Source organism: Amia ocellicauda, chromosome 23, assembly GCF_036373705.1.
Source record: "Amia ocellicauda isolate fAmiCal2 chromosome 23, fAmiCal2.hap1, whole genome shotgun sequence".
In the NCBI taxonomy this organism is placed as follows: domain Eukaryota; kingdom Metazoa; phylum Chordata; class Actinopteri; order Amiiformes; family Amiidae; genus Amia; species Amia ocellicauda.
Genome location: NC_089872.1, coordinates 8,620,818 through 8,637,779, shown reverse-complemented (window position 1 = coordinate 8,637,779; position 16,962 = coordinate 8,620,818). Strand labels below are relative to the sequence as shown.

At 44.1% G+C, this 16,962-nt stretch overlaps 1 protein-coding gene across 1 annotated transcript; it reads right to left on the bottom strand.

Moving 5' to 3' along the window:
- Window positions 1-567: 567 nt before the first annotated feature.
- nup133 (nucleoporin 133) lies at window positions 568-16,516 on the bottom strand. The gene is made up of 26 exons (XM_066697236.1): window positions 16,247-16,516; window positions 15,676-15,791; window positions 15,415-15,518; window positions 15,196-15,300; window positions 14,362-14,493; window positions 13,925-14,095; window positions 13,401-13,556; window positions 13,044-13,114; window positions 12,029-12,176; window positions 11,597-11,747; window positions 11,205-11,359; window positions 9,740-9,831; window positions 8,536-8,699; window positions 8,224-8,318; window positions 7,506-7,730; window positions 7,157-7,279; window positions 6,337-6,436; window positions 5,744-5,995; window positions 5,405-5,538; window positions 4,679-4,837; window positions 4,170-4,305; window positions 3,580-3,698; window positions 3,229-3,309; window positions 2,694-2,758; window positions 1,471-1,559; window positions 568-852 (listed from the first exon to the last, which is right to left on the bottom strand). Exons 1-26 carry the CDS (start codon window positions 16,372-16,374, stop codon window positions 716-718), a joined length of 3,408 nt encoding a protein of 1,135 aa, XP_066553333.1. The 5' UTR covers window positions 16,375-16,516; the 3' UTR covers window positions 568-715.
- Between the last annotated feature and the right edge of the window lie 446 nt (window positions 16,517-16,962).

Here is a 16,962-nt window from a genome sequence, read left to right as displayed (position 1 = left end):
TTACCTAAACCCTAACCCTCTGGCAGATGTAGACTTTTTACATTTCATTTCAGTTACCTACCTGTATCTTGAGAAGCGGCACTGAATGACAGACATATTGTATTTTATCGGACGGTAGAAAAATTGATTTACATTTCATCAACATTGGGAGCCACAGATCAGTGGACTGTTTGTTGCAATACAACAAAAGGGATCCGTTTGCCGCGTCTTAAAAAGCAAAGTGACACTTTTCCAAGAAGAACTATCCATATAGAGTCACACTCTAAAACCTCTGAAAGTAATTTATTGCAGATGTCTCCAATTTAAACCCCCTTCCCTATTTTAGGAACTTGAAGACACAGCGACATCTGCTCAGGGTGTCTGCTGCTCCAAGTCGAGCAGTTGCTGGCCCGGCTTGGGGCTCTGAGTTTGGCCTAGAGCTGAGGATGTCTAACGCAAAGCTCTGCCCTGATCCTGGTCACCGCCACTAAACCCTGGCTTTCAAGTAACATCCTAATCCTTTTAGAGTCACAGATTGAAGGCTGAGCAAACACTGTTCAATACAGCACGTACAAAACGCACACAAGGTGATGGAAATTCAGCAAAGTTTATTATAAAACATTAAGTCATGGTTCTTTATAACAATAAAAAGTGATTTTGAGAAACGTTAGCGCCACCGAGAAGAGCGAGTGAAGGGCACAGAGAGGAGGAGGTTGGAGGAGTCTCTTATTCGGGGCTACATTTGCACTTGCATGTAGTGTTCATAATTGGCCCGCAGAAGAAAATCAAAGTAAGACTTGGTCTTCAATCGGTCCAGCTCCTCCGACTGAAGCAGGTCCTTGACGTCGGGTAAGTAAGTTTCAAGAGAAACCCCTGAAACAGAAGACAAATTTAGCTTTTTGACAGTCGGATAGGAACACAGTCATTTCAAGATCAATCAAGATCTAGATGTTCTTGTTGTTTTAACAAAATTAATCTTCCTTTAGATCACGGGTTTTCATACCGGTCCTGGAGTACCCCCTGCCCTGCTGGTTTTTGTTCCAACCTAGGTCTTAATTACTTAACTGAATGGTATATTGCTTTGTTAGGTCAATTAAGGATCCAATTAAGCAATTAAGACCTCAGTTGGAACAAAAACCAGCAGGACAGGGTGTACTCCAGGACTGGTTGAAAACCACTGCTTTAGATCAAACCAACTGAATGCTTCAGAGGAATACAAAAAAATATATATAATCCCTCTGGAACCTGCTGTGAGAAACCATCAATAAAGCGACATTTAAGATACAACAAAGGTAAATGTGAAGGTGGTTGACAGGGGAAAATAAAGCATTGGGATTCTTAAATTGTTCATTACATAATTGTTAACTGCAGACACTGTGAGTTTCTTATAGTGCTTTGTAATAAATATAAAAAAAAAAAAAAAAAAAAAAGGTATACTTGGTATGACGTTTTTTTCCCCCCAATCCTGTGGAAGAAACGCGTTTGGCTTACCCTCCTTAATGAACTTCTGCAGGATCTTGACAAAGACGCTGTCTTTCGCCGCCTCCACCGGGTCGTCATTCCCGTCCACGGAGGACCAGCTGCACATAGAGCACAGCACCGTTAACCACAATGCATTCGCCTTCTCAATATGCGTCTAAATCCATTCCCCCCCCGTTGGTCTCCCTTATTTGCAGTCTCCAAACGGTCGCCTCTCCGTTTACAGCCTGCAGGTGAGCGGGCAGGTCAGCGTGGGTCTGGAGAGGCCCCCAGGCCCAAAATTAGCCCCTCGAAAAAACGACCGGTGCTAATTTCTGCCTGAAACTCAACGCAGGAGGTACAGCCACGGCAAGATCATTTACAGACCGAACGAGCACAAAAGGCGCTTGAAGAGTCCCTCGAGGAAAACAAAGAAGGTCACAAATAGCAGACGAGTGGACCATGTGACCCTGCTCGCTTATTCAGTTGATCAAGGGTTATTGATCCAACAAACCCTGACTATGAAGTACCACTCTACCTGGTTTTGCACCTTCAAACATTTATAATTAGTTAGGTAAAGCAGAGTGTATAAAACTCTGCAATTCCTTCTAGATGAACGGTAAATATTAAGTGAATTATATATTGAGAAACATACATTTTGCATTAGTGGTTTTATGTGCACGTACAAAATCGCAAGCCCTCTTCCCCTGGAGCCAGATTCATAATTTATAATACCCTCCTTCTGTTTAAACGTGTTATTCACGGCTCTGTCGACCAAAGCGCAAGAGCAGCTTGTTGACTCTTCCCAGGAAGGAACGGATCCCAGTTGCCGACAGAAATAAAACCGGGCTCCGTTCCAGGTTTGGGATCGGGCAGCACCTCCAATTCCACCTGCCACACACCAGCAGCACCAGTTCAAAAACAAATTCCAACAACTGACCAGAGATGTCAGGGAGAAATGCCACGGCGCACAAGACACAGCAGGAGTTCCCAAAGAGATCACTGTTTGGTCTCATGAACGAGAGGAAAAAATCTTCACACGTACAGTTTGGGGAAAACGATTAATATGGGGGAATATTAATGAAATATCGACTGAGAACAAGAATGAGAGAAGTATTTTGAATATCTTACTGAGGTTCAGCTCATGAATTGCATTGTGGGAGTTTCCGTGACTTTGTGTCGGTCCTGCGTGAAACTGAAACTCCTACACACTGCAGTTCATAAAAAGGACACCGTTTTGGACAAATCATACTTACTCATCTCTCAGCAAAGCCTTGCAGAAGATTTCACATTTGAGGGCTCCAACGTCAACAGCATCATCCTTCAACAAAGGAAGACAAAAAAATTGCATTATTTGAGGCTTTGGGGGGGTGGGGGTAGAGGACTAAAGAAATGGCTAACTGTTTCTTGGGTCTCTGGTCTTTATGCAACATGAATCAGAATATATCAAGTTTCTGTTTAGAGGCAGGAGCTCACAGCTGATCCGAACCCACAGGGATCAGGGCAGCCTGGAAAGCAGAGGTCAGAGGTCAACCCTCAGCTGCTCCCGTTCCACCTCTCCCAGCAGGTGGCCCTTAAGCATGGGCCTTTCGGAAGCCCACTGGCTGGGGAGGAGGAGGACAGCGAGGGGACAACTGGGAACAGCGATGCGGAGCATTGAACAAAAGAGGGTCTGTCTCTGGTCTCAGCCATCAGGGGAAAAAATAAAAATAAAAAAAACACATGGGAGCTATTTCGCTCTGCCCACTGCGGACAGAGCAATGCTTCTGAACAGGACGGGATTCGCTCTACCTTATCGATGTACTCCAGCAGATCCAGGGCTTTCTTGAAGTCATACTCATTGGCTCTTCGGTTGTCATCGCATATATACAGCTGGGGAACAGACGGGTAAAGGAACAGGAGGGAAAAAACATTTTAGGTCTTGCAAATTTTATGGACAGTGATTAGACATGGTCGTTTTCAGGGTTTGGATTTTTACAGTGCACGTTTGGCCTTCAAATAGATTTTAACTTCCTCTAAACAACACAAACCCACTGATAACTGGGCCACAACCATGTGAAGTACAATTCTATCCCCTTACACAGATAGGAGGCCCCAAGCCCTCCAGCAGGCAGTGGGCAGGGCCAGGCTGGGCACACTCACATTGATGAGGCTGTGGGCGCTCAACAGGGGCATGGTGTCCGCGTTCAGCTGCTTCTCCTCCAGCAGCTGCTTGGGAAGGGTCTCCTGGTGTAGGAGGAAGCGCTCCTGCTCCACAATCTCTGATGAGGGCCACACAAACACAGCACTGAGCCTCAATACACTTTTAAAACCAAAACCAAAGAAAAATCTGCATTTGTAGCCGCTACGTGTCATTTGTGCCATCTATATGCATTTAGCAGCCAGGTGACATCATTGTAGGTGGCGGAGATCCTTATTTATGCTCTGTATTTTGTCGCAAAACTCATAACGGGTGTTAGAGAACCAAAACCAAAAAATAAATCAATTTAGCAGTGCAGATTTTCCTCATATTCTCTCGTGTGTGATTGAAATAATCTGGGTTTGTTTTGTTTTTTAAATACAACACCAATTATCTTCTCCCAGGATGGTTAATCAATCCAGAGAGAAGGATGGCAGGTCAAAGAGCAAATGTATCCAGTGGATTCAAACAAACTATCACACTTGAAACACTTTTGTAGTAAACAGTAAAGATGGTGTACTCCTGATTCCAGTCCATGTAGTATTTGACTTACCGTCCATTTTCCCCTGCATTACATCGTCCGGGAAGTCCGACGTTAAGGCGGTCAGTTTGCCGAGCGACAGCAGCGTCTTCTTTTTAGCAAAGTATCGGGTCTCTGCATTAGCCAGTGTGTACAAGGTCTGGTGAGCCTGTGGACAGAGAGAGAGAACAAGACACTCAAAATGTTTTTCGAAAATGGCAGCTCACATATCTTACTATTTGGCAGCCAGAGGAATTGTAATGCTGTGTTTAGAGGAGATTAGTTTATTTCTCTTAACAGGTCAGGAACCTCAAATCACATTCGACAGTGTGAGTGAGTGAATGAATGAATGAATGAATGAATGAATGCATGCATGGAGTAACTCAACCCAGAATGCCTTGCTGACATCTCTTCAGAAAGACCAAGAATGGGCTCAAGACATAGACCTGTATGTTACAGCCCACCAGCCTGGGGACAATCTGTGGCTGCTATCAGTTTATGCTGAATGCAGATTATGAGGAGTTCGGGCCTATTTTCCCCACCTTCTGGTAGTCCTGGATGTTGATTTCATGCAGCCAGCTGAGGTGTTCATGGGCCTGCAGGAAGCTGGCCAGCTGCTGATGCTGGGCAATGGGCTGAGACAGAAGCTTCCCCCTCTTGCCTTTCTCCATGTACCAGCGGAATAGAAAGTCAGCGAAGTTCTAAAGAACAAAACAAAACACAAATGTTCGTAATGTAATTGACTCATCCACCGCACATCAGCACACTACAGCAGACCCATGATCCATCATACACTCATTAGCACAATTCAAATAGTTCAGAACTGTCATTCTTCAGAAGAGTGTGGTTAAGTGAACATTGACCACATCAAACCAGAGAAGCTTTTCCAGATCAGCAGGGACACACGCACCCAGGGACACAAATGGAAATTGGGCTTCAAGGCATTCAAGGCAGAAAACAGGAGACACTTCTTCACACAGGAATGTGTCACAATCTGAACAAACTCCCCAGCAATTTGGCTGAAACTGAACATTTGGGAACATTTAAAAATAGACTGTATAGGATCATTGGATTACTTAATTATTAATGGACACCAAACAAGCATGATAGGTCAATTGGCCTCCTCTCGTTTGTACACTTTATGTTCTTATGTTTGAACACAAACAGTCCATTTAAGCGCATCTCTTTCACCCCCAACAAGTGCCAGACAAAAGACGTAAACCAAAGATTGTAATCCATGTTGAGTAGAGAGATTGGTTGGCAAATACCTGATCTGCAAACTTGGCCATGTACCGCTGTAGTCGGCTCTGATTGTCAGTCTGTTCGCACATCTGCACCAGGATGTCAAAGTCACAGTACTTTTCAGCCAAGGCAGTCACCCACTGATACTGGCCCAGCTCCACTGCACAAGAACACAAATCCAATGCTTTACAAGAATGACCCAAATTTACTTGCACAATATTGACATAACCTTTTTGTTCTTATCTTTTTATCCAAATGTCTAAAACAGGAGATTTGTTGGGTACTTTTTTGAAATACAAACAATTAGGAGAGGACAAATAGGGAAATCAATAACACAGACGAAAACAGGCTTTTAAAGCGCTTACGGAGCGGGGCGAGCAGCTCAGAGCGCTTCTGAGTATATTCCAGCTCCAGGTTGTTGTAGCGCTCCTGGTCCTTGGGCCTGTTCAGAGACTTGAGCTGGGTCACGTATCCATCCAGATAAGAGTCTAGCAGGGCCACCAGCTGCTCGTTGAGGGTGTTGCGCAGGTCCGAGCCGGCGTGGGGGTACACCCTGGACAGGATCACCTCGTGCTGACGGACAATCACAGTTCGCAACCCCCCCGGGCCGCTGGAGGCTACAGAGGGGACGGAGCAGCACAGTAAAAATCAAACGGCACCAGGGAACCCCATGAACTCTACCTACACCTTTCAGTCCACATCTCTAGAACGCTAGTCCAGTTGATCCTAGGACTGCTGAAATGTTAGATTCTCTTTGATGAGAATTTAATTGCATTAGAAACCTGTGCATTTTAGACTTGCAGTGGGGGGTGGGATTGAAATATTTCTGCAGATACCTAATTTGAGCATAAAAGGTGAGCTGACAAATGCTTCCCCCCCCATCCCCCCCGCCTGCGGTCAAACAACATGAAATTAAGTCTTATCGTTACATTAACTCAGGTCAGAACGTGTATTATACCTGTCCAAGGGATGTATTCTGGCTCGGTTGTGTTGAATCCAGGAGATTTGTAAAGGGACGCCTTTGTTTCCCTGTACTGGCCAGCAGCCTGTAGCATGTCCTGCGGGGGGGATGGGGAGAAAGAGTGTTGATCACCGATGGAATTGATGTAAAAGCCATTCGACATTAAAAGAGATCCGCTTACACAGATTTTACACAACAGCTTCTGGTGTCAGGTCTTTTTTTAACACTAGAAGTGCTTCTGGGACTATTATATTATCACTGTGCACACATTATTAATCTGGAAATGTATTTTTGAAAGACTTAACAGTGCCGTCACATTTTTCTGTTTTTTTAACTTTCATGCAAATCAATCAATCGTCCACAGACCCCTAGCTCCTAAACGAGCAGACAGAATTGAATTTACACACAGTAAGTGGTCAAAACGACAGCCTGGGGGTTCTAGTGTTATGTCACCATGAGGACTTGCTGGATTGACAGACGATATTATACAATATGGAAGAAATACAAGCTGGCCGCCAAAAATAGACCCGTTTCCAGGATCTCTTTTAATACCTTCTCTGTGAACATAAAGTTCTCATGATTGCAAAATGCAAACCACAGCACCAACGATGACACCCTGTCAGTCTTCTTGAAGTACAGTAGCGGAGCAATTCTTTACCGGAGTCAAAAACAGCGGCTGCAGCACTTTTTTTAAATACATTTTTTCTCCATCAGATAAGTGAGAAAATACTAGTTCAGGACTGTTTGAATTCTGTGTGACTGCAGCTAAATACATATAGTGAAGTCAGCATGTAGAAGTGAATGTGATTTTCAGTACCTTAATAATGTTATTGACGTTGACAACAACCTGAGCCCATTCCACTGAATCCACATGTGACTCCTTCAGGACTCTCTCCTCTTCCTCCAACAGGCACTCAAAAATCGTGTAAATCTGAGAAACCTGTAGGTTGGGAGACAAAGCCGTGGGTTATTTCTTCTGGAAATCCCATGAAACTCAGTTCAGGAATGATGTCAGAACAAAGGCTGTCCAGCTAACAATATATTGTCGCCACAATGTTTATTTGAGTCGAGCAACAATTGTAACCAGGCAGAAAGCTGGTACCGTCCACTATATGGATATGGAACCAATTCGACTTTGGTAAATAAACTGGAAGTCTCATGCAGACCTCTCTGAAGAAGACGTCCACTGGGGTGAGGCTGGTCGGGATGTCGGCACCGGTCTTTTTCAGGGCCAAGAGGATGGCTCGGTTGACCAGCTCGGGCAGTTTGGAGTGGTGGTTCTTCAGCACGATGGAGGCTGCCAGCTTCTCCGCATGCTCACACAGGAGCAACCGGGTCGCCATGGAAGCGCCTCGCACTGCCACCAAGCTCAGCCTCTCGAGCAGGCCGACCTGGGGAGAGGAAGGAAGACCGCTAAAGAGAAGTGCACTGCGGGGTATGGGTTCTTGAACGCCATTTTTCACTTGCTCTTTATCAAACGGCTTTGGAGAAAAATTGACTGATTAGACTACGACAATGTTTATGTACCAGCAGGTAATATTAACGAATAAATCATAAGTTTGCCACATTGATTATTTCCAAAGTCCATACATGGGCGTGTTCTAGAATTTTGGGGTGCAAATAAAAACGATCATGAGAGTTCTCATTGATCACACTAATCTTCTTTAATTGATTAGACCAGTGGAAACCAAGGCACTTGTCATGGCTGAATGGCACAGACTTTTTAAACTGAGTGGGTGTTGAGCGAGTGGTTTGAAGTGTGACAGCTGTGTTTCTCTATTTCTCCATCTCCGTCAGCTGCTGTCATGGTGTGGGAGGAGGCCTGGTGGGGGGTGGGTTGTTACATCACCAGAAACAAAGAAAAATACAACAGCTGTGACTTACTTGGCAAAGGAAGTCCATGAAAGAGTAGTGAGCTTTCATTTTGTCCTCTAACTGGTGAAGAAGGATCAAGTAATTGTTACTAAATCCAGCAGTCTCTGTAATTAAAAAAGACAACAAGTATAAATTATGAGAGGAAGCCATCAGCACCTTCAAACCCATAAAAACAACTGAACTGCCCAGTTTTCTTATAATCCTTCACCTGTAGCACAAATAGCAGGAAGGCCCTATAGGATGTGCAACGTCAAGCTCTTTTTTTTTTTTTTATACGGCAGGGCGCTGGTTCAATTGCACAGTTCTTGTTAGAGATCTCACCGTCAGGCACAGATTCTGCCCAGCGCGGGTCCGACGCGGGGTAATCATTGATCAGATCCAGGTCGATCTGTGTCACCACTTGGTCCAGCTCGGCATCGGACTCAGGATCGGACTCGGGAGGAAATAGCTCGTCCACCATACTCTGGGCGCTCATGAGATCCTTCCTGCAGAGTTAGAGACTTTATTAGTAGCAGCGCCTCAATAAGCTTTAAAAGGGTTTAGGACCTGGGGGATACTCCCCCATCTGCTCCCCTTTTTCCCCTCGACTGGAAGACCCATTTAAAAATTCATCTTCCTGTGCTTCAAGTGTAACTGGTGACCGATAAAGATCTCTCCAAAAGTCCTGTGGTTGACATTTCATTGTGGAAAGGAACAAAGACTAATTTACCATTCTTCAGAACCCAGGGTTGGTAGAAACCAAATGAATGAACAAAATTAACAAGGGGGGGATTGTCAGCAGTGTTAAAAGCTTTGAGATGGCTTCGAAACCTAACAGTCACTATATTTAGCTGGCATTCGAGTGGGAGGTGAGTGCTCAGTCCTGAGGATAGCTCAGTCTAAAGAGTTGCCCGTTCTGCCAGCCCACGGGCACGGCTGGCTCCTCTCAATGTCCATCACAACGTGTGCTCCTGCAGCACACAGTACAGTCCTCTCTGACATGTTTCTCAGTGAGGGTCTGTGATGTAAGGGTCTATTTATGGCCCTGCAACAATAGCCTTCAAACTGATCTAATCTCTCGGGCCCAAAAGGCTCAAGGGACTCATATCTTCACTTCATTCCAATAAACTGACTTCCCGCCAAAGCATAAATACAGGTAACTTAGCCATCCCTACAAACATTCATCATTTTCCATCCTCCAAGCCTCCCCCACCTCTCTACCCTTGCAGCTGTCATTTGGTTCAACTCAGTACGAGGGTTGTGGGCCACTATGAGCCCATGGGCGTACCTACACCAGGTTTTGAGGTGCGGTCTATTTGCTGAACCACAGCCAGATGGTCAGATACTATACCTTTGCAAATGCTCGTATTTGACTAACAAGCCTAACTGGCGGCACACAGTACACCTGCAAAAATCATTATGATTTCCATTTTTATTTATTTCAAGTCGGTAATCGAAGGGAGGTGTGGAATATAAAAAGTGACATGTATTTCTGGGTGGTATGTCCTACATGACAGCTGTGTAGGACTCTCGGTTGCGGACTTACCGGCAAAACAGCAAAAAAGCTTTCTTCAGAAGCTTGGTCTTGTCTTCCTGTGCGACTGTGCCCATCCGTGAGGAACCCTCCACCACAGGAACCTGAAACAACAATACAAAATGGGCAATTAAATTACTGAAACCCAACAAAGTCAATAAAAAGTGAGTAAATTCCTATCAAAGTCTCCCTTGATGGCCTAGCTGGACATGGACACAAACGTTCAATCAAATGGTCAAACTCAGCCCAATATTAGATAGTGTAGGTTTGGAAAGCGAACATCCAGTATCCAAAATGAATTTGCTCACTAAGGGGGCTTCCTGGAATTACCACAGAAACCCTTAACTCATTCCCTACGACGGTGGCACCATTCCTTGGCCAACACTGAACTCGCTGTTCACAGTTCAATAACCAACCTGCTTTCATCCCAAAAATTGCATCTTCGTATGCCAAAAAAAACCACAAGCCTTCAAAACTAATCAATGTGGAGTATTTTGCCGTCTTTGTGCTGCATTTGTGATGGGACCCAATTTAATTAATGTGACATGACTTGAAACCATACCCACTGCTTCAGAGCATGATAGACTTAGCGGTTGGGGTTCCCAAACATATGTGCACTCATACCAGGGAAAAAAATGTATTACCAATACAATGTATATTTTGATGGATTTTGTATGTGCATTTGAGATGAATGTGTTGCAGGACAAAACATGCGATTGATCCTTGCACTGTTCAGGATTATTGTTGCACACTCAGCAGTGAGGAAAACTTCATCCCTGGAATGCTGGTTATAAATCACAAATGCTTCCCGACGTCAATGTTGAACTCACAGAGAATTTAAAAAATGTGGCGGATTTCACGTCCAAGAACTTAGTCACTAAAGTTTATGGTGGTCTTCAAAGTTGGTCTTTAGATTTTGAGCATGGTCCAAGAAACTGATACTCAACAGTGGGGGCTGGTACATTAACAAAACAAGAGTAGCTGCTCACAAGTACATTTAGACTTTCCTAATATAGAGGACTCTAACTTGTGCATAGTTTAGGGATTGTATTACATTGACTAGACATATGTTTCTGTGAACAAACACAAAGCCCCCTTGTGGCAAATAGCAGCACAAAGCCCCAACATGTTCAAGCTGCATATTTAACCATTACTCTATTTCCATGGTTTACGAGAAAGACGTCAACCTCCCTAAAGGAGAAATCTGGAAGTTTTGTTATTTCCCAGCAATCCCAGTTCTGAGTGGCCCCGTTTTTGGCCGCTATGTTGGTGTTGCGCTGCCATAGTTCATAAAACGTTATCACATGAGATCTCCATTCAGTCTTTTTCCTTGTTTGTGACAGAGGATAAAGGTAGATTCTGAAAAGGTCTGAATCAAATTAATTGGTGCCCAGTTGGGGTTTATAAATCTCTTTAAAATCACCAGATCGGGCAGCGCATGGCAGGATTTAGTGATGACGGGGCCTGTTTCGGTTACCTCCTGCTCTACAGCCACAGACAAGAACAGGGAGTCCTCCATGGTCTCCGGCAGCACCGATACGCTCTCTCTGGCCACCACGGCCACCAGCCCGCTGTTCTGAGAAAAGAAAATCGGCAGGTCGGCGCAACAGCCCCCTCCAAGGAGCCGGTCCCCTGAAACACACACACACACCTCTCAATGAGACCTTTACAGTTCCCACAATCCATTTTCAAAGGCAATTAGTGCCCCCTAAGCAATGTCTGTTAGTAAAATTGTATCTTTAGATAACTAAAATGTTGGGAAAAACATACATAAACAAACAAACATAACAGAGAACAGAGAAAGAGTATGAAGCAATTAAAACTGTGACTGCAGCAAAGTTGGAAAGCAAGGGAAGATGTTGTGTTTACCAGGGGAGCCGAAAGACATTTTCTCCTCTGGCACCGCCCCTCTCCCGACACCAGTGGAACAAGCGAACACCATGTCTTCGGTGAACAGGTAGGCGGCCTGGCCGGAGAACTGGGGCAGCAGAAATCGCACCCCCAGTAGCTCCTCTTCACTCTGCGGACACATTCACTCGATTTAATTCGTCCTATGCCTGACTTCTTGGGGCAGTAGCCACTCAATTTCATTCAACTGTAATGCAGCTTTAAGACAGCTATATTTTTTCTTCAGGTTTATGCTTCTGGATGTCAACATAAACAAGTCCAACTTTGGTCTCAAAACATAAGACTGACCAGTAGAAGAAAAAAAGACTCGGGCTTTACCCATTAGTAAATTAATTCACCTTATTATTAGATTCTCTCAATTTATAGTTTCCAGTTTTATGAGGCACACTTCACCTGGAAGGGAGGGTTGTACTTGGTCACCTCCACAGAGATCTCATCGGACATCTGCAGCCCATGGTCCTGCACGGTGACGAGGCAGTAGTAGGCCAAGCAAGGGGTGTCCTCGGGGAACCAAGCAGCGGCCAGGATCACTAGACCATGCCTGACAACACAAACATAAAGCCATTAGCTAGCCTTCATTCCCAAGACCTTGGCAAATACTAAATTGTATTAATTATTTTTCATTGGTCCCGACTCTAGGCCTAGCCTAGAGAAAAAAAACGGACATACCCATAATACCCATTACTTGTGCCCAGTGGGGTTTGTTTTATTGTTAGAGGCTACTACCTAATTTTAAAGACTAAAGTGGGTACTTACTCTTAATCTTAGTTTATAAAACTTTTAACACTAAACATGTGGTGGGCAAGCTCAGTCCTCAAGGGCCACAGGGATTGCTGGTTTTAGTTTGACCTCAGGTCTTGGAGTCATTATTAGGATTAGAACTCAAAGCACCTGTTAATTTCAGATCTTAATTAGTCATTGGTTGAAAGACACCTTGAAAACCTGCAGGACAGGAACTGTCCAACCCAGGTCTAAACCCTTATGCGTACACTGTGTTACAATATAACAATTTAGGATTCAGTAGGATTTTCAGAACAAATTACTTACAATGAAGCAGTTCAGGTTTTTTGTATGCTGTTAAAGTCTGTCCTTCACAGATTCGAAGGACAATCTTGAATGCATTTTAAATAATGCATATTGGAATAGAAACAGCACCCCCTGGTGGACAGTTATTGTAGGTTCATTAAGAGGTTTGTAAAATTAAGGTTTTAGAAAATTACCCTTTATTAGTTTTTGAATTTGTAAATGTTTTTTTCTTCTTCTTGGGCTTCTGTAAATTACTTTAGTTATGACATTGATGACAATTTACTGGGACAAAAGTGCACACATGAAGCTGGACAACAAGCCTTTATCAAACAGACCCAATCCAGTTTTCTTCACTGAGCAGGGAAAGGAAGAGCACACTTACTTGCTAAGCTGCAGATCAAGGTACTTCACCAGCACTCCCTCTTTCATGTCTTCATAATTTCTTTCTGAGCCCTGCAGGGAGAAAATGGACACAGTTTACAAAGAACATGCAGCACCAGGCCTCCGTGAGAGAGTCTCGCTGAAACAGACCTGCACTTCCTGTTAACCTCACATGGCAAGAACTGCTTCAGTCCCCAGTTCTCAAGAATTGATTCAAGTCATAATTCTGAACTCTGGAACTATCAGTTGCAACATCTAAATGGAAATTCCAATAGGTCAATATTCATTTTATCCATTAGGCCAAGATAGGGCACGCTGAAGGAAACTGAACTTACAGGCTAGAAGGGTCAATCCTTACCCAGATGGCGTCTGAGATGTTCTCCTTGAGGTTTCGGCTGAGGTCCCAGCTGAGGACCTGGTGCTCCGAGCTCTCGTCCACCTCCCACTTATTGACATTGCAGCTGGTCAGAGTATACAGGCAGGCGCTATCCTTGTGCCACAGCAGACTGTGAAGCTGCAGGGAGACGAGAACAATGCAGAACTGTGACCATCTCGACAATGTCTCTCCACGTTTCTCATGCGGACATTTCAACATTCAAGAACATTCTGGTTGGAGACATAAGACAGAAATTAAACTAAAAGAAAAGAGCTTAAAATGGACACAAAACAACTCTGGCTGTAATTGTGAGGGAAAGGGTCCGACAGGGCAATCATAATCTACCGATGTTCAATAACATCATCTCACACTTTCCCGCATCATTAGTACAGTTTATCCCCGAACCTACAGCTTGGACAAAACTCAAATGAAGGAAAACCAACAATCCTGGGTCAGTATTTGGGAGAGCATTTTAAAATCTGGACCCCAGTCTGACGGACACTTACGGTGACGTCTGTGGGTGGTGCCAGGATGCCGAACAGGCTGGAGACGCGGCGGCCGATGCCGGAGAGAACCCCCTGACCCTGCTGCAGTGCCCTCTGCTGGAGCTTGCCAGAGCTGTCCAGACTGAGGCGCAGGAGCTGGTTCTTGTAGGAAGAGAGGACGAAGCTGTTCCCCTTGAAGAGACACGAAGTAACCCCATGGTCAGAACACAAGAAGAACACTCCACTGATTTGAACAAGGATGTCTATTCCCATTAATAATAATATTAAAAAGCCTTGGAAAATCAAGCCCATAAAGTAGTTGTATTGACTGTATATGACGCTGGGTACAGATGTCAACCACATGCATACAACACCACAATACGACAGATGCAGAACGACAAACCAAAACAATTGCTGCTTTGTAAAAGTCCACAGAGGAAGGGTCGGATGCATGGTACCTTTACTGCTGTCAGGAAGTTGCACAGGTTGCCCCCCAGGTCTGCGACAGTCTCGGTGTAGGTGCCCTCATGGGCCAGGCTGGGCCAGTAACGGGCAGTCCCCTCCCGAGACACGGCCATCACAGAAATCGCCTGGAACAACAACATCATCACCATCATAATCAGCCATTGTGTCTTCTCCATGGCGGATCTGTTTACATACACAGAGTGGAATTAGCCAGTTCCCTCACCAAACCTATTAGCCAGTGTCATGAACATTAGCCCTCAAAACAAGACCTTGACCATCTACTGCCATGTTTGCGTCTCCGCTGTTTCATTTTAAGTGCATCGTATCACATACAAAAAGCTGTCTTTTTTAATATGGCTGTACACATAGATATAAATGTGTATATTCACGCAATATTTGTCGTTTCATTTCCACAGAGAAGATCACTGGAATGTTTCAGGACACAACTTTAATTTTAGTTGCACTATGTTTTAGTTGACCAGATTCAATTAGTTTGTCAAATATCAAGTTTAATCTGTAGGAACATGTAAAATATACAAGAAATTGCTTTAAAACTCACATGTTCATTATAACTGAACCCAAAGTTACTTGCAGTAGGTTTGGGCCTTTGTGTTTGTAGATTTTACATGAAGGAAGGATAATTTCAAATGAACCATGCGATATGGTTAGAGGGAAAATAATCAAATTGATGTAGGTGGAATCCTCTTTGTACCTTAACTTGCAGATTTACAGGATCATACATAGATTTGTTCTTTTTGTTCTTGATTTTTCCCCAAAGCAAAAACGAAAAACCATTAAAAAAAAAAATCGCCTGACAAACAGCCAACCTGAACTGTTGCCACTTCTCCCGGTCCTGGACACGATATGGCCACCAAGTCCGCAAAGCAGGCAAAATCACTTGGGGGTAACTGGAGCTCCTTACAAACTGACATCTGAAATCAGAGGGGAAATAAAAATAATAAAATGAGTGGGAATACTTTAAATTCTTACCTTCAATATCAAGAATAAGAATATATTTAGTTGTGTATGATTTACTGAAGCAGTACCTTTGCCACCGCAGTCTGGCCGATCTTCCATACAATCAGCCTCTCCTCGCACACCAGCCAGGCCCAGCCGCTCTCATCCACCCTCACCGTTATCTGGTCTTCAGCTGTGGGCAACAAGGACACAGGTAACTCAAGAGCATGGGAAAGGTGACAAAGCAAGAGACAGTTGCTCGTTCGTTGGTAGTCCATCCCAGTCACTGATCTGATTTGTCTACAGCCTGGCCCTTTTTGGTAACTCCTATATGATGTCTGGACACCCACCGTCAGCCATGGTCAGAGCTTCCATGACTTTCACTGGCAAGGAAGAGCCAAACGTCTGCACGTCAAAGTTCACCGTCTCTCCGCCTGCTGGGTGCTGGACTCTTGTAGGAGTCGCCCTGCAAAGGATGAACCAGAACAATCTGTAAGTCACTATGTACAGGGATCTTTGCTTTAGACTGGACTGGATTCAATCGGTTTTATTTACGTCACACGGAGGACGAATGACGTAAGAGCACAATAAGTAGGGTTAGAGTGGGGCAGTTGCAATTTAATAAACTAAATTCAATGTAACTAGTGATTTGGTCCATCACTTCTTACTCTGGATACAGTTCTCCCAGTACAGATTGCACTCATACACATACAAATAATAAGAGAAGATCGACATTATTGGTTAATTCTACACTGGTGCCCAACCAACTGTCATGTTTTCACAGATACATTTCTGGCGATTGATTGAGTTATGTTAACCAATACCTCGTTTTTATTGTATTGTAAAAATACCGCGTAGTCTTAGGCCTATTACAATTATTTTAAAGATACCCTAATGAAATAACAGTCGTTCCACACTTACCTCGCCTGCAGTGAGGCTCTCCGCACCGGGGAGAAGAGCCCCGTCGGTGTCCCAGCCAGGCTCCTTCTACCGGCCACTCTGGAGGCTGGCCTGCGGGCCGATCCAGCAGAAGCACGGGGAGAAAACATCGTATAGGTGCCAGTACCCGAGTGTGATTTCCGTCTATAACTCTATGAGAAGAAGTAAATGTTGTGTGTACACTTCGACCATGAGACAGTCTATTCCTGTTTCGAAGATCCCTCTAAATGCCCGCACGATGACGTACAACATGCGACCGGCGCAGAAAAAAATACGTCATAGGTTTAGCGTGCTATGTGGGCGTTGTAGTTTCAAGATGTTGATGTACAAGTTAAAATGGACATAAACCAATATAGGTAGTATTTTGACTAGCGTGGCTTAATTACATCCTTGCAGGTCATAAACTGAGAATAAGGTCTTTGTTCTGGATCTAAACAAATAAATAAAATCCCACAAGTCACAAAAAAGACGTGACATATTTGCTTTCTGGTGTATTGATTAATTTGGTTACGGTAGTGTTCACACATTCTAGCAGTCCCCCATGTCATATACCCAGGTTCTACACTTAGGAAACATATTAAAAACAACCCAGTATATGTTTTTCTTTGAATTTAAACACAACATATTTTGTGCTTATCCACTGTGTTGGAATATTAGGCATTTTGTTGAGTACCATGATTTAATTCTGGATTTCTAGG

Bases quoted from the DNA above. Each gene is read 5' to 3' on its own strand.
- nup133 (XM_066697236.1), bottom strand. From the start codon at position 16,374: ATGTTTTCTCCCCGTGCTTCTGCTGGATCGGCCCGCAGGCCAGCCTCC. The intron at 15,792-16,246 runs GTAAGTGTGGAA...CATCCTTTGCAG, and splicing joins AGAGCCTCACTGCAGGCGAG to GGCGACTCCTACAAGAGTCC. The intron at 5,996-6,336 runs GTATAATACACG...TCCCCTCTGTAG, and splicing joins AGAATACATCCCTTGGACAG to CCTCCAGCGGCCCGGGGGGG.